At 35.6% G+C, this 16,505-nt stretch overlaps 4 protein-coding genes across 4 annotated transcripts in view; 2 read left to right on the top strand and 2 right to left on the bottom strand.

Annotated features, from left to right (window-relative positions):
* Positions 1–496, bottom strand: part of LOC107562081 (U2 small nuclear ribonucleoprotein auxiliary factor 35 kDa subunit-related protein 2-like) — an 11,499-nt gene extending 11,003 nt beyond the window's left edge. The window contains exons 1-2 of the mRNA XM_016246644.1: positions 329–496; positions 138–217 (exon numbers count right to left, since the gene is read on the bottom strand). Of these exons, the coding sequence (XP_016102130.1) occupies positions 138–217; positions 329–393 (145 nt within the window). The 5' untranslated portion in view covers positions 394–496. The remainder of the gene's footprint in view (positions 1–137; positions 218–328) is intronic.
* A 434-nt stretch (positions 497–930) lies between these two features.
* LOC107562083 (histone-binding protein RBBP7) lies at positions 931–8,407 on the top strand. Its single transcript, XM_016246646.1, has 12 exons — positions 931–1,112; positions 1,561–1,705; positions 1,783–1,928; positions 2,743–2,919; positions 4,247–4,362; positions 5,542–5,702; positions 6,316–6,442; positions 6,593–6,670; positions 6,778–6,854; positions 7,008–7,065; positions 7,761–7,871; positions 8,017–8,407. Exons 1-12 carry the CDS (start codon positions 1,097–1,099, stop codon positions 8,083–8,085), a joined length of 1,281 nt encoding a protein of 426 aa, XP_016102132.1. The 5' UTR covers positions 931–1,096; the 3' UTR covers positions 8,086–8,407.
* Positions 8,408–10,640: 2,233 nt separating this feature from the next.
* On the bottom strand, positions 10,641–13,375 carry LOC107562058 (gamma-taxilin-like). The gene is made up of 2 exons (XM_016246619.1): positions 13,280–13,375; positions 10,641–12,240 (listed from the first exon to the last, which is right to left on the bottom strand). The coding sequence occupies exons 1-2, from the start codon at positions 13,373–13,375 to the stop codon at positions 11,935–11,937; spliced, it is 402 nt and encodes a 133-aa protein (XP_016102105.1). The 3' UTR covers positions 10,641–11,934.
* A 568-nt stretch (positions 13,376–13,943) lies between these two features.
* LOC107562059 (histone-binding protein RBBP7-like) lies at positions 13,944–16,505 on the top strand. The gene is made up of 6 exons (XM_016246620.1): positions 13,944–13,994; positions 14,688–14,765; positions 14,873–14,949; positions 15,103–15,160; positions 15,858–15,968; positions 16,115–16,505. The coding sequence occupies exons 1-6, from the start codon at positions 13,944–13,946 to the stop codon at positions 16,181–16,183; spliced, it is 444 nt and encodes a 147-aa protein (XP_016102106.1). The 3' UTR covers positions 16,184–16,505.

Consider the following 16,505-nt stretch of genomic DNA (forward strand, 5'->3'; position numbering starts at 1 on the left):
ATATATGTGTGTGTGTGTGTGTGTGTGTATATATATATATATATGTGTGTGTGTGTGTGTGTGTGTGTATATATAATAACAAAGTAAATTGTGCAAATAGTGTAACTATAATCAAATTACAAGTTATTATAAGTTACCTGCTTCTCTTAATTTAGCAATAGCTTGACGTTTCCTTTTCCTTCTCTCTCGTTTAAGAATAGCTCGTCGTTGTTTTTGACTAAAAAAAGAGATTAAATAAAAAGTGATTAATAAATAGCAAAGATTTCTTTTTTTTTATGTTTTCTTATTGATTTCTACACAGCTACAGAATACCACCATCATACAACACCTGAGCTCAACAGAAGCAGTTTCTGGTGGGTCCGTCTGAAACGAGCCACAGTTATTGTCCGTCATTTTAAAACATTATTTACACATTTCGCCGGTAGACAATAACGTCAAAACTGCTAATAAATGCAACACATTTCACACCAATCACTCAGCCCGCGCGCAAAGATGACGTCACCTTTACTGCCGTGCGCTAAACTTGTGAATGCGCATGCTCAGAGTAGCATGAGGAAGTCAATTCACTTTAGCGAATCGGTTCATTTGGACGGCTCGTTTCAATGAACTACTTCCTCTGTAAAACTATTAAATAAACCTGCTCATCTGAAACATTCACTGTGTTCTTTATTATTTTTTCATCATTGTTCACTGTTGTTCCCTGTATTAATAATTATGTTGATGATGGTAATAGTTATAAATTACAGTTTTCCTGCCAAACAAAGTCATCTGGGGTTTTTCCCCAAACAAATTGTACAAACAAGAGTACATATAACTATTCTTGACGGGAGTGGGGGGGGGGCTATATTTTTAGCAACTGCATTGTTTGTATCGCTTTTCATAGAAATGAGACATATCAGTTTGACCGATTCATAAAAAGAGTCGGTTCAGTAGCACGACTCGATTGTGAATCGGACAGTTGCGTCGCGTGCTTTGCTTTGTGGGATGCGCGAGCGAGCTAGTGTTGCAAGAGTCGTGAGCGTAAAACCCTGCAAAGCTGTTTTTTCTGCCTTCTGGCTGTAAACCCCATTGTTCATTAAGTGGCTACCCCGCCAAAATGGCAGACAAAGAAGGTAAAGTTTTTACGTAGTGAATTTCGTGCAGTATTTAAATTTTTTTTGGCAGAGTTTGTTAGCTTTAGCCTAACGTGCTAATGGATTTGTCCCACATATTGACATGAGAATGAATGAGTGTCACAGTCTGAGCCAGTTTTTACCAAATACTCACTATTCACTTAGGTTAAAGCTACTGGCGTTACTAAATTATTCTACTGACTGGAATAATGGTTTCCTCAGAGCAAAATGAAATGTTGTTGTTCTTGATTTCCCTCCATTCATATGTTGCGCTGTAACTAACGTTACTAGTTGAGGAACTTGATCGTGTTACACTTCCGTTTCTGCTCATTTATATGAGAATACAACTATTTTCACTGCTCAATGATCTCCCGCAATGCAATTATTGTGAAATGTGTTCATTTGGATGCATTTGGCCCGAATTTAACCATCTGTTTTCTCTTCTTAGTGTACGACGATGCAGTGGAGGAGAGAGTAATAAATGAGGAATACAAGATCTGGAAGAAAAACACACCATTCCTGTATGATCTAGTCATGACCCATGCACTCGAGTGGCCGAGTTTGACGGTGCAGTGGCTTCCTGATGTGAACAGGTAATCCAATAACTAGCCTTTCCATCTTCTGAAACACATGACTAGGACTCTACAATTTATTGTCTATCATTGTGCAGGCCTGAGGGAAAGGACTACGTGGTTCATCGGCTGGTGTTGGGCACACACACTTCGGATGAGCAGAACCACTTGGTTATCGCCAGTGTTCAGATCCCTAATGATGATGCTCAGTTTGACGCGTCCCACTACGACAGTGAGAAAGGAGGTAAGAGCTGAATGGATAATTTAGTATTTTGTTCACTTTGAGGCCTTTATACTAAAGTTGATTTTATGTATTTGTTTCTTCAGCAGGTATGATTAGGACGTTGGGGGGAAACCCAGATTCACTTGATGAATGAGAGGGAATCGTTTCACAAATATGATGCATTTTCGACAACCTTGTGGATGTGGACTGGATCATGTTTGTGCCTATATTTAGATGGATGTTAAAGGGATAGTTCAGTTAAAAATGAAACAATCATGAAAAAAAGAAAAAAATCACAACTTACTCACCATCGTGTCGTTCCAAAGCCTTGAAAATACAAACGGAATATATTTTCATTGAAACCTGAAAGATTTCTGTCCTTCCATTGAAAGTAACATGCATCCAATTTTTTTAAGCTTCAAAAAGTTCATAGACACATAATAAAAGTAATCCATGTAAACAAAAAGCAAGCACAGCTGAGCTTCTGTTGACCTTATTTGATGTTCTTTATGAGCGTTGATCAATGTTTATATGTGAATAAAAGCCTATATTATATTTGTTCATCATATAAAACAGTTGTGTCTCCTCCGAAGACTTGGATTAAACATCTTAATTCATATGGATTATTTATGAACATTTCGGTGAAATGGATTTTGAGTGGAGTCTTTAAGGTTTCATGAAAAATGGCTTTGTGTTTTTATAGATTAACGAATGTCTTTGAAACCAGATGTAACAGTGATAATTTTTTTTTTGAATGATACAAACTGATGATTTCATAAAGTTGAACTGGGACAGAGATCAAACGTTGGACATTACTAATGGTTGTACTTTAACCCAGAGTTTGGAGGGTTTGGGTCGGTGAGCGGAAAGATCGAGATTGAAATTAAGATCAACCATGAAGGAGAAGTGAACAGAGCCAGATACATGCCTCAAAACCCCTGCATCATCGCCACCAAGACCCCCACTTCTGACGTGCTGGTGTTTGACTACACCAAACACCCGTCCAAGCCAGGTCAGTGGGTCTCAGTCACTAATCAATTATATGGATTATTTTGTACTTCTATGCACAGAAGAAATTGCCACATAGAAAGGTTCTCAACCTTGTTCTAATGTTAGTGAATTTGAATGACCAAGTGCGCAAGCTTATTCGTTTGCATAAAGCAAGCCCAAACCATCTCCTTGTGCAGGCTTTCTGCACAACCTTTCCTTTACAGCTCTCCGTCACTCTCAAAAAAACGCATGACACTCTAAAGATGCTCTCTAGTCTGAAAGATGCAAGATCCTTGAGCAATGGCAAGTTTGTCATCCTCAAAACCAGTTCAGACACATTAAACACCTTTTATACAGACCTCTTATTTGCCAACTGTACATGCATGTACCTGCATATTTATACAGAGTAACCACTTATTGTGCACTATAACAGCTTTTATCACTATACGGTGAAATATATTTAAGATTAAATAACTAAGTATATTTAACACTATTCTTGGGCCACCCACAGAATGTGATTTTTATGCCAAAATTCATGCATACACGCTCTTAGTGAATGAAACCCAGTGTTTTTCAGTTTATCCAAAGAAGCCATGTAAATTGTGCAACAAGCGATTATTATTTTTTTTTATGAATTAATCTTATGTCTGATTCATTTTATAAAATTTTTTTTTTTATTTTAGTCTCCATTTTATTTTAAAAGTAAACCATTATTCTACTTCTCCAAAAATGTGCCAATTGAAGGCTATGAAAACAAATATAGTGAATATATGTGGACTATGTCATATATTGTGTAAAAGGGTTTAAATGTACACATGATTGCTCTTAGTGAATGAAACCCAGTGTTTTTCAGTTTATCCAAAGAAGCCATGTAAATTGTGCAACAAGCGATTATTTTTTTTTTTTATGAATTAATCTTATTATGTCTGATTCATTTTATTAAATTTTTTTATTTATTTTAGTCTCCATTTTATTTTAAAAGTAAACCATTATTCTACTTCTCCAAAAATGTGCCAATTGAAGGCTATGAAAACAAATATAGTGAATATATGTGGACTATGTCATATATTGTGTAAAAGGGTTTAAATGTACACATGATATTCTAAAGCCTGCTCAAAGTAGTAAATAAAAACAAAAGCTAAGTCTGAAGCTCACTCTCAGGCCTCTGGTATTTTTCAGATACGTTTTGTCCATAGTAATGCATTTACAACTGTGACATGGCTGGCGGTTGTTTTCCATACACAGCATAAAGATGCAATTAATTGATAATCAGATTTGTTGCAGCCCTATATTAAATCATGCACGAAGACACTGGCTTTGAAAAATAATTGTAAATATTCCATTTGCAGACCCCAGTGGAGAGTGTGATCCAGACCTGAGACTGCGGGGGCATCAGAAGGAGGGATACGGTTTGTCCTGGAACTCCAACCTGAGTGGAAACTTGCTTAGTGCATCGGACGACCATGTGAGTGATCTCTATTCAAAGCAGTGTTATTTTAGAATCACTGAGATTTTATTATAGTTTTTGTTAATATTTTTAATTCGATTTTATTGTTTTCTTTTACATATTTATAATTTAATTTACGTTTGAATATTTTGTCTTTTTAGTTTTTATTTATTTATTTTTTATTCCGTTTTAGTTATTATACTATAAGATAAACTAATTGAAAATAATACATGTTGCCTTGTTAACTAGCTGAAATAAAATATTAAATATAAATTTGATTTAACTTTATATCAAGTAATACATTTATTTATTTATTTTTTAGTTAGCAATAATAAGACTTTGTACTTGAAACTTGTATGTTGTAAGATCATGCATTGTTTATCAACTTTAGACTAGGGATGTAACAACTACCGGTTTGACGATAAATCATGATAAAATTCCCCACGGTTAGTATTACCGTTTCATATTTTAATTATCGCTATAACCGTATTCGATTACCGCAATTTGAATAACTGAGGATAGATAAATATACTGTCCAGCATAAAGCACAGTTTTCAGTAACAAAACAAAAAAGAGTGCTAAGGGAATTATGCAAATGAATATATGAATTAATTAATTATATGAATCCACATCTGAAGGTTCTGACTGTCTTCAGAAAAGATTTAATGTGATTTTGTTTTCATCTTCGCTCCATGTAATACCTAATAAAGTAGTGTTCTTAATCGCAATGCTGCGGTTACGGGAAACAGCTGTAATTCTGCTGATCTAGGAGCGCCACCTAGTGTCAAAGAGTGGATTTACAGAAAGTTACATTTACATTCAGCCTGTGTGCAGTTTTTCTCTGGCCAAAAAACGGACCCAATTTGCATGCCCTGCTGTAAATTTTGACCAGTTGATGAAAAACAAGTTTAGTTGGATTCTACATTTTTAAACAATTCGGATAAGTTATCTAGAATTATTTATGGAGCTGATAAAAGACATATAATAATTTATTAATCATAGTGTTCATGCAAACAAAAAATCATTTTATTTGTTGTTTGTTGATTTTAAATATAAAACTTGGTGAAAACGATTTGTGCCAGTGCTTTTTGAACATTTCCAGCACATTTTAACAATACCGTGATAATACTAATAACCGTGATAATTTTGGTCACTATAATCATAAGAAATTTTCATACTGTTCCATCCCTAATTTAGACGATCTGTCTATGGGACATCAGTGCTGTTCCAAAGGAGGGGAAGATAGTAGATGCCAAGACCATCTTCACAGGGCACACAGCTGTGGTGGAGGACGTGTCCTGGCACCTTCTACATGAATCGCTGTTCGGCTCTGTGGCTGATGACCAGAAACTCATGATGTGAGTAAGCTGTGCAGGAATCAAGGAAATACGGCACGATAATGGTCAAACGGTTAATCACAATAATTAATCATGATTAGTCATTTACTTTTTCATCAGAATTATTGCACTTTCACATTAGCACAAATCAAGAGAACGTCAACGTGCTCGTTTGCTCACAGATTGTCGCAGTAAACAGCGCAAACGGCCACTTGAAAGAAAACAGCGGCTGTATTACGCTTGAGCAGAATATCTCAATAGAGACCGTTGAACTCCAGCATGCGTGTTTGCCAGTGGTTTCAGCTCATTAGCACTTTGTGCATAACGTGGAGAGGCCATGTGCGCATGGGTGTCAGGTTAATAAATCGAGAGAAGCAGATATGGTCTATAGGACTTCTTTTTTTTTTGTTAAATGTTGAGAGACTTTTAACTAAGATGGATTACACTGAAATGTCTGTCTACTACAGCTGGTATTAGCACTTTGTGCATAACGTGGAGAGGCCATGTGCGCATGGGTGTCAGGTTAATAAATCGAGAGAAGCAGATATGGTCTATAGGACTTCTTTTTTTTTTTGTTAAATGTTGAGAGACTTTTAACTAAGATGGATTACACTGAAATGTCTGTCTACTACAGCTGGGACACACGATCCAATAACACCTCAAAGCCTAGTCATTCTGTGGATGCCCACACGGCTGAAGTCAACTGCCTGTCCTTCAACCCCTACAGCGAGTTCATTCTGGCCTCTGGTTCAGCAGACAAGGTCTGTGATCTGCATAATCACATATGCACACACATCTGTGAGAAGTTTTGATTTGGAGATCCTTCCCCATGTGAAAGAGAACCCCTTAAAGCCCAAAGTATGCTTCAGTTTTGACGCTCACTGGTTTGATGTGTTTGTTTGTGGCTGTAGACTGTTGCATTGTGGGATCTGCGTAACCTGAAGCTGAAGCTTCACTCTTTTGAGTCACACAAGGATGAAATCTTCCAGGTAACACTCGAAGAATAACACTCAAGATTCTGAGACAATGTAACAATATTTAATCCAAGAAAAATGCAAACAGATTATTGCAATAATAATGTTGATGCACTTGACAGGTCCAGTGGTCTCCCCATAACGAGACCATCCTGGCTTCCAGTGGCACAGACAGACGCCTCAATGTTTGGGATCTAAGGTAAGACTTTATTACTCTCTATTCTGTTGATTTTCATTCCTGAAAAAATCTTAATGCACATTCCTGATGTTAATGTTAACATCTAACTATATTTAGATCCACTGATGCCTTAAACATATATGTTGATTGCATTGTTACATGTATGTCCTCTAGTAAAATCGGAGAAGAGCAGTCTGCGGAGGACGCAGAAGACGGGCCACCCGAGCTGCTGGTGAGTAAAGATGGACTTGCTGAAAAAAATCTGACAGACAGAGCTATAGACTCGTAATAACGATTTCAATACCAAAGCAAGAACATGCTAAGTATTTTATTTAAAAGGTTAAATGTTTGTATGACAATTAATATATATGTGAATTGATTTTTTTTTTTTTTTTAAGAGGACTTTTATGCTCACCAAGGCTGCATTTATTTGATCAAAAAAATAGTGAAAACAGTAATAATTTGAAATATTATTACAATTTAAAATAACCGTTTTCTGTTATTCCTGTGATGCAAAGCTGAATTTTCATCATTACTCCGGTCTTCAGTGTCACATGATCCTTCAGAAATCACTCTAATATGCTGATTTGCTGCTCAAGAAATATGTTTTTTATTATTATCAATGTTGAAAACCGTTTTGCTGCTTCATATTTTTGTAAATTTGTAGTATATTTTTTACAAAGAATTCTTCGATGAATAGCAAGTTTAAAAGAACAACATTTATTTAAAATAAAAATATATTTTGTTATATTATAAATGTAAGTGTCACTTCCGTGTGTCCTTGCTGAATAAAAGTATTAATGTCTTTCAACTGATCATGTAGAAATGCTATGTTCCAGAAAGTTCCAGTGCTTAACATCCCTACTGATATTTCTGGCATATTTTTAACTGACATCTAATGTAAGAACATTTTGATTGTTTTGGCAGTTCATTCATGGTGGGCACACAGCTAAGATCTCTGACTTCACCTGGAACCCAAATGAACCTTGGGTAATCTGTTCTGTGTCAGAGGACAACATTATGCAAGTATGGCAGATGGTAAGTGCAGCAACACTTTAAAGATTTACCTTCCTTTGGGAATGAAAGTCACTAATAAAGTGGATTGATTTGTAGTTTTTGATTCAATTTGATATTAGGACTTTGTATTAACGTCATAATCTCCGACTGAACTTCTCTTGTGTAGGCTGAGAACATCTACAATGATGAAGAGCCAGACACCCCTGCGTCAGAGCTGGAGGGGCAGGCGTCGTAACTGATCTTATTAAAGATCTACAACCCTTTCATGAATTCCTACTCCTTAGCTTTTGCTTTGCAGTATTATTCAGTAAATTCCATTCTCTTACTTCCTACTCCATAAATACCAGATACTTTATCCATCACAGGGTCCTTCTGTAGACACTTTTCTAAAAGGTTTACCCCTTAGAAGTTTGGCCTCAGATGGTTTGGAGAAACACTGCACCACTTTTTCAATCACTTCTGAGAAGTTACAGCCTGGTGTGGCTTATCACAGTTTTAGTTTTTGTGCATAAACCTGGTGTCAATTTGCAATAAATCTTTTGTAATAACTTTTAAAATGATTTTGTATTCCTAAATTGTTGATAACGGTCTGTACTTCAGTTGTTGGAAATAAAGTACAGATCAACTGTTAGATTTTTTTTTCTGTTTCTCTTATATAAAGTTTTTAAATTTCCTTAAATAGTACTTATTAGTGATGCACTGAAAATGATAATCGGAAACCAAAAATTCAAGATGCACTTAGCCAAAAACTGAAAGAAAGAAAAAGGTATTAAATTATCCAATTTATTAAATAATCAACACTAAAATAAAAACATGTAAACTGCAGTTTTTGTCAACTTTTTAATAACAGAATTGTTACTACAATTTAGTGTTGAAATATGGACATTTAAATGGGTGTAATGAAAAACTTATGACATTTAAACATTAAATAATGAAGGTCTTTCCTGAGGTAAACGTGATGTGACATAGTTTACAAGCTGTTTTATTGACGTCTTTCTATGGGTCAAAGACTCATGGAGCGATTACACGAGACATGATACATTTCAGTAAGTTGTTCTGTTTCTTTCAACATACATTCTGATGCTCATTCATGTTTATTTCCTGCTATAACTAGTAGTAAAGAGGACAAGATAAATGGTTGCCTCTTGAACTGAAACAGTACAGCGATCGGTGACGCCAGATTAAAGAGCGACAAAACTAGTTTTATTGTTTGTATTTCGTAATAAAATTGAAAGCTTAGCACAAAGCTTATTGCGATGAAGGCACTACAAAATAATGTTAAGTAAAGTTAACGCATCAACAGAAAACATCACAGACTAAAAGATTTACTGTGAGATTTAAGAATCCATATCAGTATCAATTAAAAACGAGAAATTGATATTGTTAATCCAGCACTATCATCCATCACACAGCTGACATGTGTTTGCCTGATTATCCACATTGTCTCTACGAAATAGATGCAGTGAAAATCATCACAATGATTTTCGGCCCTCAAAAAAAATGTTCGGCTACATCACTACTTTTTGTATCTGGACATGTGAAGATGCAGTGAAACAAGATACATCACCGTAAGGAAAATTCTACAAAATGTTTTTATTGAAAAGCAAGACAGAACTACAAGAGCGTTGTACAATCTCAGAGGGGACATGGGCTGAGCAAGGGGAGAAAGAAAAGCTCTCTTGAGCATCTTTCACAGTATGTCTTACCTGAAGAGGTAGATTTCTTGCATAACCTGAGAATCAAACCGGGGCATTGCCAAAAAAGCAGTAGCGATACAAATGACAGTACCAACAAATTTAGAATTAACATGATCCCAATTACAGATGTATTTATCAAAACAAGTGTGCACTTCTGCAGACAAGAAAATATTTGACAGTGTGGTGAAACTGTTACAAGGAAATCAAGTGCTGCGATGTTATAGAAATCAACATTGCTATCCAAAATTTGGAAAAGAAAAAGAAAAAAGCTGGTGAAGATCTACCTTTCCATTCTGTTGAGTTTTACAGTTTGGCTAATTTAAACACATTCAGCCCATGTTTCTAATGAACAGCAAAACCTTGTCCTTCTGCACATGTCATTACAAAACATGATTAATGTTAGTAAAACTAATCAAAGTAGATGATCATGTTCAGTGCGTGTTAAATGAAAACCTTGGATGTGTTTCGTTGGATTCAGCATTGAGGAATGTACTGGCCAGTGTCAGAGGTTCAGATCAGGACATGAACAGAGCCAGATGTTGTCATGGACCTGAGGAGGCAAGCGTTTCTAGACCCTGTGTCCCCACAGCCTGATAATGACCAGATCTTAAAGGCTTTGAGGCCGTTTGTTTAGACATGGATTTGGCAGCTTCTACATTCATCAGTTCAGTTCTTGACATGGTTTCACATTAGCAGTATTGAGAATGTTTGCAGCTCTTCAGAACATTTTAGCACTGAATTACAGACATTTTATTCTTGTTCATTACAAAGTCCAAAAAAAGAAAGAGAAATCACATTCAGCATATCCAGTATCAAACATGTCCAGGCCCCTTTGAAAATTTTTTGTCAGTTTTGTGTCCAGTTAAAGAGCAAAAATAATGCAACCTCTCCAAACAAAAAAAAAAAAATTTTTTTACAGTTAAAGGAATAGTTCACCTCAAAAATAAAAAAATGGTAATTTACTCAGGTTCATGTTGCTCCAAACCTCTATGACATAGAAGGTATTTAAAAATATTTGTCCATACTATGAATGTCAATGGGGTCCAATGTTGTTTTTTTAGACAAAAACTATTTGAGATATCTTCTTTTGTGCTCCACAGAAGAAAAAAAGACACGCAGGTTTGGAACGACATGGAGCGATATATTTGGGTGAAATACCATTTAAAGAAGAGAAGAGAAAAAACACACAAACAAGCGGTCATCAGGACTAATTAACAGCATCATCAAGGCAATAAAGCATATCAAACAAAGGTCATCTCACCCTAATAGCAAACTTTATGTCCTCCTTATTAAAAAATATTAAGGAGAGTTCATAGTAAATTAGGAAATATATTCAAATAATTTTTTTTTAATGACAGTCAATTACATGATTTTGGTAAAAAAGCAGATTGATTTTACAGTTTTATCAGCTTCAGTTATCTAATCCCACGGTTGACTGGCTTGGAAACCCAGATTCAACAAAAACAACTACCCTGTCTCTTAAATAAAAGGGCTTGAGAAGTGAATTTTAATGAAATATAAATGCATGTGGAATTTTATTATAAGTGCGGAGTTTTTTTTTCTGCTGGTTAAGATGCTTTCTCTTCGTCTGTCATGCAACAAAAAAAGTCCTCCCCGTAGAAAGTTCTGAAACTTCAGCGGAGCGAGACTCTTCGACCCTGTCTTAGGATTTCACATAATTGTTGGAAATGTAGCAGCCTTTTTCAAAGTCAAACTAGCCCTTAATCAGAGTCCCATTAGAAAACCAGTCCCAGGCGGAGAGGAGTCTTGACCCCTCTCCTATTTAGAAGACATGTATCTTCCTTTAAAGTCCATTTCAATCAAAGCAACAGAAGCGTGACTTGTCATGGACCCGTCTTGGTTCAGACTCAAAGTGCCAATGAGTAGTTGAGTGTGTTAATGTATCTCCCCCTGTTATTAATGCCCCGTTTCTCAAGTCTCAAGGTTATCTGGTCATCTAGAGCTGGACTGGCTTGTTGACTATTTTAAAATGGCAATATTTAACATTATACGCATCCAAAATGATTTATTCAGATTCTAGAGGTCAGAGCGAAGAGCTACATTTTATGCAAGAGGAACGTAAAAGCGTGCAAGCACAGCACAGCTGAGCAGAGAACAGGGGGAAGGAAAAAGAAAATAAACGTACGAAACAAAGCTGCATGGCGGCCGTCTTGGACCACATGATCATTTCCTACGAAAATACAATGTGATAGAAAACAGGGAGTAAAAAGTGCTTTTCACAAAGCGGATTACCAACGTATAGAGTAGTTAGCGTCTTCACTAATGTCCTGCTTTTTCCCCACTAATTTTTTTTATGATAATAGTTAAGACAAAAATATATACCTCCACAAAAAGAAATGAAAAGAAAGGCCACCAGAAGGCCAGGATCATTCGTCAGTGAGTTGTGTGGATGATATGGTGCCCTCTTCCTCAGGCTGAAGCCTGAGTTTCTCTGTTTGAGGCACCAAACCCTCCATCTCTCCCTCCACCTCTCTCTCCATCTCTGGGTTAAGCACCTGCGGCTGAGGGTCAGGAGGCCCCGTACCTTCTTCCTCCGGATCTTTCGCTGGGTCCTGAAGGGCCTGCAGTTTTAGGTTCAGGTCGTTGCGTTCTCTCTGGAGGGCCCTGCAAAGCTTCTCCAGACGCTCCAGTTTCCCTTGGAGGGCCTTGTAATTCTTGTCTCGCACCGTTTTCTAAGAGACAAACAGGAAGAGCAACTTTAAAAACAGATTGAAATTTGAAATACTCAAAAGTTTGAGGTCAGTATGATTTTTCTTGAAAGAAAACAATACTTTTTATACAGCAAGGATGCATTAAATTGATCAAAGGCGACAGTGAAGACACTTATAATGTTACAAGACTTCTTTTTACATAAATGCTGTTCTTTTGAACTTCCTTTTCATCAAACAATTCTGAAAAAACGTATCACAGTTTGCAACTATTTTGAACATGATAATAAGAAATGTTTCTTGAATGGCAAATCAGCATATCAGAATTATTTCTGAAGGATCATGTGACACTGAAGACTATAGTAATGATGCTGAAAATTCAGCTTTGCATCACAGGAATAAATTACATTTTAAAATAGAACAGTTCTTTTAAAGTGTAATAATTTCACAATATCCCTGTTCTTACTGTATTTTTGATCAAATAAACGCAGCCTTAGTGATCAGAAGAGACATCTTTCAAAAACATAAAAAAACCATATTAACCTTTTGAACAGTAGTGTATATCTATGTCTTGACCCATCTCTTATTTATAAGACATTTATATTGGACTTTGCCTCAACAAAAGCTGAGCTGCCTGCACACACTCACCAAACTTTATAATGATTAACGATATGTGCTACAGTTGGGCGAAAAAATGTTACTTGAAATAAAATACATTAACTGAAATAAAATGTAAAAACCTATTTTAGCTTGTTGCAAGGCAACATTTCTCATTGGTTTAAATTGATCTATTATAACTAAAACTGAAATAATGTATAGAAACTATATAAACAAAAATACTAAAACTTTTAACAAAAATGAAAACAGAATCTAAAAATAAAAACGGATTCTTATTTTAATAAAACTACTATAGTATCTAAAAAACATTGTTGTGACTTTCTTCACTTTTATTATGTAAATGTACATTGCTCTACAACATAAATTCCTCACAGTTCTAGCTTGAATTTAGAAATATGAATTTATGCATGCTTTAAAAACACAACTGCTCTAACATTCCTCTCACCTCTTCTGCCATCTGCAGTAGAGTCTGGTTGTTGGTCTCCCATTTGGTCCTCCATAGCGTGGTCTCCTTCTCAAGCTTCTTGATCTTCTTCGTCATCTGATTAGCGTCAGAAAATAAAAAAGGGGTCATAAAAAATAAGCCTTTCCACACAGAGAACTAAAAGATCATATTCGCTCGACTTTATCTGTCTTTTAAACAATCAGAATTGATCACTTCATTGTCCGAAAGCATTATATTTGGAATTACGTGAAATGTAGAAATACTACAGCATTGCAATTCTTACAGATAAGAACGATGCTATTTTGCATAAATAATTATAAAATGAAAATAATAATAAATTAAACTTAAATCAATTGTTTTAAATGCTAAAAGTGAGTTTAGGCATCACAACAATGTACAGTACGAAATATGCACATAAATTGAGATTTGCTAAAGATTATAATTAACAGTGTAATTAAATCATTTGTCTTTTTGCAGTTTAATGTCAAGTGACCGTTAGAAGACTGAAATTCATAAAGTGGAAGTGAAGACATTTGTTACAAAATTTGTATTTCAAATAAATGCTTTTTTCATTCTATTCGTCAAAGAATCATAAAACAAAATGTATCACAGTTTGCACAGAAATATTAAGCAGCACAACTGTTTACAACACTGATATGAAGAAATGTTTCTTGAGCAGCATATCATCATATTCAAAGGATTTCTGAAGGATCATGTGACACGGAAGACTGGAGTAACGATGCTAAAAATTCAGCTCACAGGCATCACAGGAATAAATTACATTTTAAAATGTTGGACTATTGCAATGCTCTCTTGGCAGGTCTTCCAGCCACTTCTATCAAACCTTTACAATTAATCCAGAACGCGGCAGCAAGATTCATTTTTAATGAGCTGAAAAGAATGCACGTCACACCTCTGTTTATCAGTTTGCACTGGCTACCAGTAGCTGCTCGCATACAATTCAAGGCATTAATGTTTGCCTACAAAACCACCACTGGCTCTGCATCCCTTTACCTAAATTCATTACTTCAGACTTATGTGCCTCTAGAAGCTTGCGTTCTGCAAGTGAACGTCGCTTTATTGTGCATCCCAAAGAAGCACAAAATCACTTTCACAGACATTTACATTAACTGTTCCCTCCTGGTGGAATGACCTGCCCAACTCAATCCGAGCAGCTGAGTCCTTAGCCATCTTCAAGAATCGGCTAAAAACACATCTCTTCCAATTCTCTTTATTTCACCCTCTAACTCTAGCACTCTCTATTCTAATTCTATTCTTTAAAAAAATAAAATTGTCCCTTTTAGACTTGCACTCTATTCATTTACTAACTGCTTGTTTTCTTTAAAAAAAAAAAAATATGCTTCAGTTTTGACGCTCACTGGTTTGATGTGTTTGTTTGTGGCTGTAGACTGTTGCATTGTGGGATCTGCGTAACCTGAAGCTGAAGCTTCACTCTTTTGAGTCACACAAGGATGAAATCTTCCAGGTAACACTCGAAGAATAACACTCAAGATTCTGAGACAATGTAACAATATTTAATCCAAGAAAAATGCAAACAGATTATTGCAATAATAATGTTGATGCACTTGACAGGTCCAGTGGTCTCCCCATAACGAGACCATCCTGGCTTCCAGTGGCACAGACAGACGCCTCAATGTTTGGGATCTAAGGTAAGACTTTATTACTCTCTATTCTGTTGATTTTCATTCCTGAAAAAATCTTAATGCACATTCCTGATGTTAATGTTAACATCTAACTATATTTAGATCCACTGATGCCTTAAACATATATGTTGATTGCATTGTTACATGTATGTCCTCTAGTAAAATCGGAGAAGAGCAGTCTGCGGAGGACGCAGAAGACGGGCCACCCGAGCTGCTGGTGAGTAAAGATGGACTTGCTGAAAAAAATCTGACAGACAGAGCTATAGACTCGTAATAACGATTTCAATACCAAAGCAAGAACATGCTAAGTATTTTATTTAAAAGGTTAAATGTTTGTATGACAATTAATATATATGTGAATTGATTTTTTTTTTTTTTTTTTAAGAGGACTTTTATGCTCACCAAGGCTGCATTTATTTGATCAAAAAAATAGTGAAAACGGTAATAATTTGAAATATTATTACAATTTAAAATAACCGTTTTCTGTTATTCCTGTGATGCAAAGCTGAATTTTCATCATTACTCCGGTCTTCAGTGTCACATGATCCTTCAGAAATCACTCTAATATGCTGATTTGCTGCTCAAGAAATATGTTTTTTATTATTATCAATGTTGAAAACCGTTTTGCTGCTTCATATTTTTGTAAATTTGTAGTATATTTTTTACAAAGAATTCTTCGATGAATAGCAAGTTTAAAAGAACAACATTTATTTAAAATAAAAATATATTTTGTTATATTATAAATGTAAGTGTCACTTCCGTGTGTCCTTGCTGAATAAAAGTATTAATGTCTTTCAACTGATCATGTAGAAATGCTATGTTCCAGAAAGTTCCAGTGCTTAACATCCCTACTGATATTTCTGGCATATTTTTAACTGACATCTAATGTAAGAACATTTTGATTGTTTTGGCAGTTCATTCATGGTGGGCACACAGCTAAGATCTCTGACTTCACCTGGAACCCAAATGAACCTTGGGTAATCTGTTCTGTGTCAGAGGACAACATTATGCAAGTATGGCAGATGGTAAGTTCAGCGAAAACATTAAAGATTTACCTTCCTTTGGTAATGAAAGTCACTAATAAAGTGATTTGATTTGTAGTTTTTGATCAACTTTGATATTAGGACTTATTATTAATGTCATAATCTCAGACTAAACATCTCTTGTCTAGGCTGAGAACATCTACAATGATGAAGAGCCGGACACCCCTGCGTCAGAGCTGGAAGGGCAGGCGTCGTAACTGATCTCATTAAAGATCTACAACCCTTTCATGAATTCCTACTCCTTAGCTTTTGCTTTGCAGTATTATTCAGTAAATTCCATTCTCTTACTTCCTACTCCATAAATACCAGATACTTTATCCATCACAGGGTCCTTCTGTAGACACTTTTCTAAAAGGTTTACCCCTTAGAAGTTTGGCCTCAGATGGTTTGGAGAAACACTGCACCACTTTTTCAATCACTTCTGAGAAGTTACAGCCTGGTGTGGCTTATCACAGTTTTAGTTTTTGTGCATAAACCTGGTGTCAATTTGCAATAAATCTTTTGTAATAACTTTTAAAA

The sequence above is a fragment of the Sinocyclocheilus grahami genome, unplaced genomic scaffold (genome assembly GCF_001515645.1).
Source record: "Sinocyclocheilus grahami isolate Dianchi unplaced genomic scaffold, SAMN03320097.WGS_v1.1 scaffold804.1, whole genome shotgun sequence".
In the NCBI taxonomy this organism is placed as follows: domain Eukaryota; kingdom Metazoa; phylum Chordata; class Actinopteri; order Cypriniformes; family Cyprinidae; genus Sinocyclocheilus; species Sinocyclocheilus grahami.